At 36.2% G+C, this 11,770-nt stretch overlaps 2 protein-coding genes across 2 annotated transcripts; both read left to right on the forward strand.

Moving 5' to 3' along the window:
- Positions 1-922: 922 nt before the first annotated feature.
- LOC126979938 (adenylate kinase isoenzyme 1-like) lies at positions 923-3,457 on the forward strand. The gene is made up of 5 exons (XM_050829534.1): positions 923-1,064; positions 1,388-1,609; positions 1,935-2,093; positions 2,457-2,597; positions 3,219-3,457. The coding sequence occupies exons 1-5, from the start codon at positions 1,032-1,034 to the stop codon at positions 3,396-3,398; spliced, it is 735 nt and encodes a 244-aa protein (XP_050685491.1). The 5' UTR covers positions 923-1,031; the 3' UTR covers positions 3,399-3,457.
- Positions 3,458-6,378: 2,921 nt separating this feature from the next.
- LOC126979926 (uncharacterized) lies at positions 6,379-11,770 on the forward strand. The gene is made up of 6 exons (XM_050829521.1): positions 6,379-6,501; positions 7,314-7,585; positions 7,854-8,069; positions 8,482-8,678; positions 8,988-9,087; positions 11,293-11,770. The coding sequence occupies exons 1-6, from the start codon at positions 6,486-6,488 to the stop codon at positions 11,401-11,403; spliced, it is 912 nt and encodes a 303-aa protein (XP_050685478.1). The 5' UTR covers positions 6,379-6,485; the 3' UTR covers positions 11,404-11,770.

Genomic DNA, 11,770 nt, shown 5'->3' on the forward strand with positions numbered 1-11,770 from the left:
TACGAACTCAACTATAGCAAGCTGATTCTGGATTAATTTAAAAAGAAATTGCAGATATTATCTGCAAATTCGTTATTTGTGTATAGAAACATCACGAAGAGTTCTTGACTTGGTTCATGTGGGACAAGGTTGCGCATTTACGTTTTGAAGCGTCCTAAAATGTGTACACTACATTAACCCATAAACCCTAGTATATGGGTAAATTTGCGCAATTACATAAATCCGGAATTTGAGCTCTTACGTAAGCAGGTAAGGTATATCATCACCCCATACTTTTGAGCCGTTTCCGTAGAGCGCTTTCATTTATCTTAACTGATATGCAGCTCTTCGTTTACCGAATTAATTTCATTGAAAACTTCATAGATTCTATAACTGGTTATCTGAGACATTTCCAGCCGGGCCTTTCCTAGATCTGGTATTTTCAATACATAATATTCTTAAGCAAAAGTTGCAAATAAAAAAAATCCATATAGGGCAATTGAACGCATTAGCATACTTATACGAACAATTTATGCGGATTATTACCCTTAACCATCAAACAAGAGTTTATCAAAATCGTTGACGATTGGATCATCCTAACTGTTTAATCATTACCATTAGTCACCCTAGATAATATAAAGAAGTACATACGTTAACAAGCTTACAAGCAAATTTTAGTAAAATATCGGATAAAGTTAAGCAAAAACCAATTCAAATAATTCGTGACAAAACAACGTGACGGTGCGAAAGCCACGGAAAAGATACAAGATTTTTAGTTGTAAATTGTTTTTAAAATATTTTGCATGCACACACTAACTGCGTACATTTACCCAACGAGACGATATGCGATTACAGGCTCAACCAAAATCGTAATACATAATTTTCAACAATAAATACTGCTTATCTACTGTATAAAAGAAAAAACGGGCTAAATATGACACCATCAAAAACCGTCATAAATCTAGACGTACCTACCATTTCAAAAAAATTGACATAAATTTGGTAATGCTTTTTGTTTGGATTGAGAATTAATTTACATTATTAGCCTCATAATGGGTTGTTTCTACTCTCGAAGAACGGAGGAAGTAAGTTGTGGTTTTTGGTATGTAATGTATTAGAAATTGTTGCAAAATACTAATGTAGAACAGCATATTTCAATGTTTGCAAATCGAAATAGTGCAACTCTGGGATTAGTCAAGGTAATATTACCTATTTTAAATAATCTGGAGAGGTTCTACTATTCTTTTACGGTAATTTATGAAACTGAAAAGTTTTCCGCAAAGTTTATTTAATTTGTAACTTAGGGCTGAGTCCTACAGCTATGGCTCAACCGTCTTATCTTGTTCATTTATTTCAGAGTTGATTTGACTTAGAATAATATCAAACGGCAAGTTTTTTGTTTTAACAGGAAGATGGATTATACGACATGACACCAATTAAACATCTGCCAGTAATCTTTGTGAACGGCGTGCCAGGTGCCGGCAATCAAACTGTGGCAGAGACCATCTCCAACATCACAGGCTACATGATGATCAGGCCCGGAGAGCTGGTGCGCGCAGAATCTGAGAAAGACACGGCGAGGGGTCGCCTCATTTGTGATAAGTTGCAGGCCCAAGAAGAATTACCAGAGGTATTGAGTAAATTTTAAAAGAATTTTCTTAAACTACACTTATTTTTGTACTTATATGGTGTACTTCTATCGAGGGTTGATTGATTGTTTCGCATTGTTCCATTTTTATATGCGTTACCGGCGTAAGTTGCGAGTATGCTCTGCTTTAAGATCCGTAAGAATTCATCAAAGTTGTTCCAAACAGTTTGAATTTGTTTTCTATGAATTACAAACATGTCCATGTCACTCCAGAGGTACGATTCTATTCATAGGTAGGTGTAGGCACTTTAACTTTGGAAACTTAAAGAAATTATGTTTGAAATTAACTGTAACTATTTCCTCGCAGCAATTAACGGTGGACCTGATCAAAGAAAATATGCTTATGAACAAGGATGCCTCGGGATTCATCCTGGTTGGTTTTCCACGGAATCCTCGCATGTCCAATATATTTAACAGACAAGTCAAATGGCCGGAGAAAATTGTAGCACTTGAAGTGGACAACGAGGTTAGAAATTTTATTTATGTAGCGAGAGCGAGATGCGTAAATACTAAGATATTCCAAAATTATGTGAAATACTGTCAAATGTTCTGAATCAGCAGTGTTCATTTAATTTCTTATTTGTAGCAAGAGAGCAATGGCAGATAATGTTAATAGCTTAGTTAGCTTAGTAATAAGTTGATAGAAAGTCATTAAATGTTTAGGAAAAAGTACGAAGTTAGTACACGATCTAATACGATTTGCATCTGACAAGTTTTCAAAAGTATAGTTGACAAAATAATAATTTGAAGCAGTTACATGCTTAAACTGTAGAAAAACTTAATTTAATAATTTAATTTCCAATTAAAAGGAAATGACAATTTCTTTCAGCTAGCAGCAACAAGACTACAAAACAAGTTATCAGAACTAGGCAGACCAGAATCGGAGATCAATGCAGCTCGGCAGATTGTGAGAGAAGCTGCGCACAAAGTGAAAAGCGTACATAAGAGATTTGGTGGCCACGTTATCAGGGTGGGTATACCGTCTGAGATTTTTACAACGAATGCTTTGCAATTATTTGATGGCAAATAAATTGCGGTGAATATGACTTCTAATATTGTTGCTTTTTGATCGAAATGCCAAAACGAGAGATATGTTATTGACACGCTCAAACTGTCATTTTCGAACAGAGGTAATCTGTAATCCTTCCTCCCAAAGATATATTGATTCTAAAGATTACAATTTTGATCCATGGTTTGTTTATTGTTACACTTAACCAAAGACTTGGATTATATCTTTGATCGAAAAACCGAAGATCAAAGATTAGATTGATTATTAATTTGGGCCGTAAATGATTAACTTTAATTAAGAAATTTCATGTTTTGTTTAAACTTTAAGGGGATCATCAAAAATATTTGGATGAAAAACTGAATAAAACATCGGTCATTCACTAGAAATTTCATTTGTAATTCTAGACAACTTATGCAAACCGATTGTTTATTCATCCGAGTATAATTCCCACAAGTTGAGAGAGGGATAGACAGCCAGCGAAGGTCCAGGACAAAATTTTGGTTGGACAAAAATTACCAACCAAAATTCCCTTTTGCAAACTGATGATTTCGCGGGGTTATAATGTTTATGTGACGTTTTCAGTTGGACAGCAGTGGGAACCCCACAGCCTTGGCCACAGCACTCAAGGAGATCCTTTCCGACACCATAGACAAGAGCCGGAAACAAGAGCACGCCCCCTCATCAGTGTCCGCACCCGCCATGATCCAGCCTCCCGATGAATCGCGAGACACCACCGAGGAGCGTGAAATAGTTTCTACGTGATTTGATATTAATATGTTAATTGTTATGTTTTTAAATTTTATTATATTATGGTTTAAATATTTGGAATATTTTGTCTGATAAGCTCGACTTCTCTTTAACTGTACACTGAACTTGTAATGTCACTAACTACGGCACCCTTCAAAGCAAAACACAATATTGCTTGCACCTTACTGCTTCACAATAGAAAAAAGCGTCGCTGTAGTACTTACGTACCTACCTATGCAAGGAAGACTCCCACTGGTAAACAGCAACTTGGCAACGATTCACTTATTCCTCTGGTGTTGTAGGAGGTATTCTCTGGTTTACTATCAGGGGTGTACGTCGTCATATCCAAAATAATGTGTTGAAAGAAATGAGGTATTACTTTGCAATCAATAACACCACTTAACACCTTATCTGGGTCCTTTACGGGGTCGTAATTTTTGGTGGCACATTATAAAATATTGCAGAATTTATTATACTCACGCAGCTTTTTGACTGTATTGAAATTAACAAAATAATGCCCGCAGAAAAATCATTTAGAAGACTTACAAAATACAACTTCAATCTCATTCAATTTCTACCTTAAACAACTCTTACCATTTTTCTGATAATTCTATAAGCATATAATGTAATACACCTATAATTATACCCTATAATAAATCGCCAGCGATCTTTTTTTTTAATTTGTCTTATATGTGTATTAAATGAGACTTAAAACTTCAGTAGCTTTAGTCTCGTTGTCGCTCTACTGTTAAAAAAACTTAATAGTAACATCAGCCCCACAGAAATATGTGCATAGTGCTTCTGGAATCAAATTCTTCTAGAGTTCAAAAATCCGGCTTAAAGTAAAGCTTGGAATTCTTCGTTTATAGAGTTTTCATTAAAATTCGTTAAAAAATAACGCTTGGTAAACTGAAGTCTCCCAATTTGAACGGCTCCACTTAAGAATGAAGAAAGGAAGAACAATAAGCTGAGGCTAATTATCTGGAAGTCACATTCGGCCAGAAACTCACGTGGAATTCACACATTCGACAAAGCAGTAAAAAAGGTTTAGATGGTATTCGGTGTAAGTCGACGTTTGGTAAGGAGACGGGGGATTGATTGGGGAGTCCGCTCTAAGCTCCTCCTATGGCTATTCATTGTGTACGCCCCTATTGTTTGATGGATGAAAGCCAGCCAGAAAACAACTGCAAACAGATTAAGCAGCTTGCAGAGACTTGCTGTATATGTTGGTAACCGGGGCTATGACGTCCACTCTACGGTTGGTCATTGAGGTGCTACTAAACCTACCACCTCTTCCACTGTTTATACAGCAAGAGGCGAAGACAAGCATGTTGAGAGCAATCCCCCAAGGGGGTCATGTAACTAGATGTCGCAAATGTTTAGGGCTTTAGTAGACTCATACATTAATATGTGCAAAACTGAGTCTGTACCTAATGGCATGAGACCTGGTTTTGATTCCACAATTAATCACTGTCAAATACTATATTGTCAAATAACCTCCTTGGGACGACTTCTAACTACAAAATATCGTAGAAGGGCGTGAGCCTCTTACGGTTCACCGATGCTTAAGGCGACACTAAATGCTAGCGACCTTGAGCGATATGAGTTCACGGCTGCCGGCTTGCCATCTATGTAACAAAGCCAATATTTTCAAAATTCTTGCGTGGAAAACAGTTTATTTGTTTACAATCCTCGTTATTCACTACTAATCTGAATAAATGTACCTACACAAAAAAGTACAGGCTATAAGAATAACTTTTCTGGGAGTAGTACTAAAAAAATACATCCTGCCATGCCAAAAAACTTGTTTAACTGCAAAGAAAAGTGGTAGTTTAAAAAGACTCGGGAGTGTTAACTGGTGGAGTATAACCAACAGCAAGCATTAGCAACCTACAAACAAGACTTAAGGATATGTGTAACAGGATTAAGTAATGTTCATTGCTCGAAATGCTTTATTTTCACCACAAAACTTGTCTAAAAACACCATGTTTGCTTGTTTTCTGCTTACTCTTCGCCTTAACTTGTATTAACATGCAAATAGATAGAACTTTAAGTAGTAGGTTCATTAATAGAACCGTACAAATATTGTCGCTTTAAATTAAATGGATAAAAACAGTACTTAATATATATCAAATTGCTATTATTTTGTATTCTGAGGCAAAACTATTTGAATGGACCTGGTAGATTCTGACATTTTATTAGCAATACTAAATTCTTATTAATATGTAATACAAAATTATTATAATTTTATATTTTATTAAATTGTATCTCTCAAGTTTTTGCTTATCAGTACGGATAATATTGCAAACATGGTGCACCCAACAAGCAACAACTAGCGGGTGAGATAATTTGATGGCTAGTCACATTACATAGCCCACAATATCTTTTATATCCTATCCGTAGATATTCAGAATCTAACATCAAAGATCGTTGGGTGGATATTAAATAATTTTACTTTTACTTTGTTATTTATGTTTTGATAGAAAAATAAAAATTTTACTAATGGTAATCCTTGTATTATTATTACTAATTTTAATTTTATTTTAGAAAGAATAAAGCATAAACTAACATTTAACTTAGGTAAATCTAGTTTAGTAGTCTTGTACTTAGTATCAAAACCTCAGCGTATTCTCCTCATAAAATGTAAATAAATATTTAAAAAATTACATAACTTTAAGTAATTTAATAACATTTATATAATAAAATGATACTAAAAGTTAATTATAATTATGTATGTAATATTATATAATTGGGTTATAATTACTTTACTCATTAAATATTTATAATCATTTTTGTAACCTCATTACAAGCTGAGGATTGAAGCCGCGTTGACGAAAAAGTTACATTAAAACCTCCTTACTTTCAAATCAATGTTAAAAACACTGCTGGCCCCAAAGAATGTATTTTTCGAAATTTCAAATCAAATCGCGACAAGCGACACAAGTCGTTGTCATTTGTCACGAAAATGCATCGAATTTCAAAATAAATAGCCAATCAGTTTGCCGATAATCGCCAGCGGGAAGAGTGGCGAAGAAATTTTTTCCGGCTTCAAGAAAATAATAAAACAAAATCGCCACGCTGCGTAAATCAGTGATAAAAGTTATGAAGATCAGATTGCGTGAGTATCTGTAATGCCATTTTGAGCGCTTTATTAAAATATTCATACGGCAATAGCCTTCACTTGCTATGACAAAAACTAATGACTCAAACTTTTCTGACAATCCAACAACTTCAGAAAGTAAAACGTATTGTGGTACTTCCAGCACGGAGTAAACTTTATATAACTAGACATTATAAAACAAATAAGTTATATTATTGATGTGTTTTTGATCATTAATCCAACGATTATATGCTTAGAAGGACACTTATTTTAGCAGATACGTGAAATCTACGTACTGAGATGCATTAATTGAGGCCGATATGCGCGTCCTCACCTGGGGAGCATTGGTGATATCCTCTGAATTATAGCAGGCAGACTAGACTCTATATTCATTAATAACAGTAACGCCATCTCGGCGGGGCCTATATAAATGGTCATAATATTGTAATATATATTTAAATTGATGAAATTTTAATGAAAAATATTGAATCTATTGATAAATTATATCATCATTAATATAACTGCCGAAAGTTACCAAAAGCACCATTACATAGATAACGGTCCCGTTTCCTTGATTTACAATGGATTAAGTTTGAGAATTAATTTCTTTATAAAGAATTTAGAAAGAAATTAATTCTCAAAATTATATAATACTTGTCAACTCTTTATATTTATGTTTAGCACTGGGTATGTAATTTAACATTGTTCTGTAAGTCTCTCTTTGGTAATAATATAACATTAAAATTGTAATTTTGTGAAATTTTGATGCCAAAAAAATACCGGGCCATAACCTCTTTACACAAGATGTAACACGTTTGTCCGACTCACAGCTCGGGATCGATTTCCATCGACATCGTCAAATGAAGACATTATCGACTCTGGCAACAGCTGGATGAACGATGCGGATGTGCGCCCGATGATGCCCCGGTTACCCCCGCCCCAGGGGATATTGGTGGGAGGTGTAAGGAAGCGGCGGGGCAATCTGCCCAAGAACTCCGTGAGGATCCTCAAGCGATGGCTCTACGATCACCGATTCAACGCGTACCCGAGTGACTCGGAGAAGATGTCGTTGAGTCAGGAAGCCAACCTGACCGTGCTACAGGTTAATATAATAGTTTCTACACTATTACATCACCACTAAATGGGGCCCATATTAGCCCTCCTCCCGATTAAAAACCTCCCCTATGCTGATAGCTCTAAAGCTTTTCCAACCAAGCCGAGCGGGGGCCGTGGTGGCCAAATTTGCCAGACTGCTCGCTGGGCTGGATGAAAAGAAGATCACCAACGATCTAATATATCTGTTAGTCTGTTAGACTCTAGGCTAACACCTATACGTACTTATATAATATTAGTATGAGCGATCATTGAAGGTATGCAACTGGTTCATCAACGCGCGCCGTCGGATCCTGCCCGAGATGATCAGACGCGAAGGTCACGATCCCCTGCAGTACACGATATCGCGGAGGGGTCGGAAGCAGCCACCGGGCATGGGGCCCATGGTGGGCATTCCCTCTACCTCAGGCATGATGGGCATGGGATACCAGTCCGTAGGAAACATCAACGTTGTGCCGTGGAGTGAAGTTCATGTAAGTCGACATAATTTTCTTGGTTGATTTGAAACTATGTACTTACATCTATAAACGTACTCCATCACACAGTGACGTCTCATTCAGCTAGATCATAGGTTCTCAACGTGGGCGATAACGCCCCCTTGTGGGCGTTTGAGACTTTCGGGGGGCAGTAGAAGATCCAGAGAAAATTAGGGGGCATTGAGATGGTGCAGGTGGGGCGTGGGTAGATTAAAAAATATAGTCTAAAAAGGCAAAAAAATACACGAAAATACTCTAGAAAAAAACATATTCTCAAAGTGGGCGGTGAGCAGAAATAAGGTTGAGAAACTATGAGCTAGATCTTCAACTAGAATAAGCAAAGCTTTATTTGATGCCAAACACAATAATGGTTTGCATTAAAATTTAAGTTTTTAAATTTTGTTTTCAGAACATGATGGGCCCTAATCGTTCTCATATAGACTACGGGGAGGGGTTGTTGGTATATCGTGACGTTGATGATTTTGGGGAAGAGGGATACTCCAGTGCAATAAGCGAAGAGGAGATCAAGTACGATCCCTCAGTCTGGCAGAGCACCATTCGTTATGGCTCTGACGATAGAGACATGCATGTGGGCCCCCCCAGAATGTAAGTAACTCATCATTAAACTTAAATAACATGTTACACTTTTCTGCCAATACTTTTCTATCCATCGGTACTTTTAATGAACTACTTAAATTGAACAAAACCTTGATCAAAGACTGTAATTAATAATAATTAACATTTCGTTTTATTCTTATCTGTTTTTTGCCTTGACTCTCAAAATGCTTGCCTTCGGGTCTTGCTTGTTATAAATTACATTGTACTATTCTACGTCAAGGAAATTACATAGGTTATAGCTTACGTGGGTACTAATATCACACGCGTAATAATTTTGTTGTGGTTTCTTTCACATAGGGGCCCAGCTGTGGTGACGGTGAGCACAGAGGAGGTCCCAGAACTTGGTGGCGATGGCGCTGTTTGGACGCAGCTGACGCCCGTTCCTCCACGGAGACAGGTTAGCAGCACTCCACCGCCTCCCGTTGCAGTGGAACTAGAAGTCGCCACCACCGACATGACTTAATGTGATGTGCTCAAACTATAAATTGTGTGACACTTTTCATCGAAGCAGATGGTGCCGGGTTCGTTCTCTGTCAATTTAAGATGCAATGAAACCAAATAGATTTATACCATAAGAGGGCCACTTTGCAATTACCATTTCTGACATAGCTAACCTAACCTAGTTGGGGTAAGTATCTATAAATATAGCTGACCACTGCGGTTATTATTCCCATATATAATGACAGATAATTTGAAGATATTTGCGATTATTTAATTTGGGCACAGATTACGCACGAGTTGAATGCAGAGTTGAGCAATGTTTAAGGTTACATTTTAACCTAATAATTATATCTCAAATTTTCTTCTGCCTTCCTTCAACACACATATCGAAAACATTTTTTGCCATTTCCCGTGCTTGGCGATTAATAAAAACTCGTGTTTTTTGAACAGTCATCACAAATAATATAAAATAACACGTAATAAGCGACGGCTACGGCACTGCACTACACTGAAGGCCCGTGAGGCGAGGCGTGCGGACAGCGGGGGGATATGCTCCTGCTCTTTAGCTCTCTTTCTTTCTTACGGGGGTAGCCCGACTGCATTCAACTCACGCGCTTCTAAAGTTTTGTATAATACTACGACAACATATTGAGCACACGTCTGACTGTTTAGCTTTAGGGAATAGTTACTTAATTCAGAGGCTGAATAACAAAATTAATGATATCGCTATATTAAAGTGCGAGATGGATTTTATTGAAAGTGACCGAAATAGGAACTGACGTCGCCATCTTGTGACACGTACAATTTGATTGTTTTATGTTTGTATTGAGATACCCCAGCTGTAACATCGTACATATATTGTGATAGTGATTTAATTACCATACCCAATTGTAATTAAATTTATAATGAGTTATATATATATAGTGAATTATGTCAGGCGCATGAGATATTTACGTTTGTTTTAGGGCCGTATGCCAGAAGTATTTATTACGTAATGTATGGTTGTCTCCGTCTTCATAACTGTGCATAAAAGAGACAAAAATACACTTGATAGTGGATTTCGTATTGAGACGCCTTCTGGAATGACCGACCCTAGTAAGACATGCGTTGTGGTCGCTATGTGCACATTGACTAATCAGTTTTAGGTGGTTTAAGTTATCATTTTAGGTGGGCATTATTTACAAAAAAACCCATGATAATATAAATTGCACCCATTTTATGTCTTTAGTGTTAACAGTTTTCTTGTCACAATAATGGATTGTTCAGTCATAATGCAATTGCAGTTTTGTCCATTCGGATGTGTAGAAATCATTGACGTTCAATAGATAACTAGACTTCCAATCGCCTATTATTTGCTAATAATAATCGCTTATTATATTGTATATACGTATACAATATAATAAGCGTATACATATACAGATAAGACATTAAAACATTCATTAAAATTAACACCACATTTCATGGCAAAGTTATTGTATACGCTCATTAGATACTTGGACGCGAACACGAGGCATTGGGAGGCTTTGTCATTGCGTGGCTGTGTACTCAAAGCGCGGTCGAAGCAGAACTGAATGAAAACTCTCCCTAATAGACGCGTAGGGTTTTGCTTCAGACAATTTTTATGCGTGATCGTTAGTCTAGTTGTTTATTGTACGTTAATGGTAGCAATTCAAAAGTTAATACATGTTTATGCATTTCGAAGATCCTTGAAACGTTACATGGAAACATATATTATATTGCCTTTATGTCTAACACACTTCAGTTAATATGAATATTAATATAATCACTTCAATGGCTTGAATCCAGAAGCCCATAATTGTATGTTTGGTACATACCAGACATTGTTACGTTATTAACAAAATTAAGCTTTAAATGGTTGTACAGTCCTTGTTTTGTATAAGAAAATATTATGTTATGTTCTTCGAATGGAACTTTAGTTTGCTGTTGAAATAAATTTCTAAAAATATATATTTCTTTTATTGTAGAGTTATCAGTCGGTTCGTCTTTGATATGGTGTATTGATCGTAAAAGGGAATTGTTAACCTGTATCTCGCTTATGTTTTGGATCTTAGGACTTGTTACGCCGGCAACACCTGACCGAAATGGTTCCATGTTTATTTTACTGTATTGCCTTTTACTAAAATGGAACATTTCAATTCAGGTGGTGCCGGCAGAGAGTGAGGACAAGTTCAAATGCTTGTATCTTCTTGTTGAAACAGCGGTGGCTGTTCGGCAGCGAGAAATGGAACAGGAGGAAATGATTTTACCATAAGCAACATATCGTAGGTGATAGCCTGAAAATAATGCATTACTTTGTTCAAAGTATTCAGAGCAAAAATATCATTTAAGAATAAAACAATTTCTACCCTCTTAATTAATGATAGCAAAACACAATGAATCAATAATTTAGGAGTAAGTTTTACATTGAGTAAGTTGTTTTAGATTAGATATCTGCTATTTTACCATTAGATGGTATAAGTATAAATCTTAGTTTTAAAGTATAAGTGATTTTTTCTGAGTCTTAATTGCTCCAAAGATATTAAAGATCATTATTTTGTATTGTCAAGTCGATTCAGCTGTTTTAAGCACGTTAAATTTCTACTCATTTGTTTTCAGTGAATAAAATGTTTTAATGTAAA

Source organism: Leptidea sinapis, chromosome 4 (genome assembly GCF_905404315.1).
Source record: "Leptidea sinapis chromosome 4, ilLepSina1.1, whole genome shotgun sequence".
NCBI classification, from domain to species: domain Eukaryota; kingdom Metazoa; phylum Arthropoda; class Insecta; order Lepidoptera; family Pieridae; genus Leptidea; species Leptidea sinapis.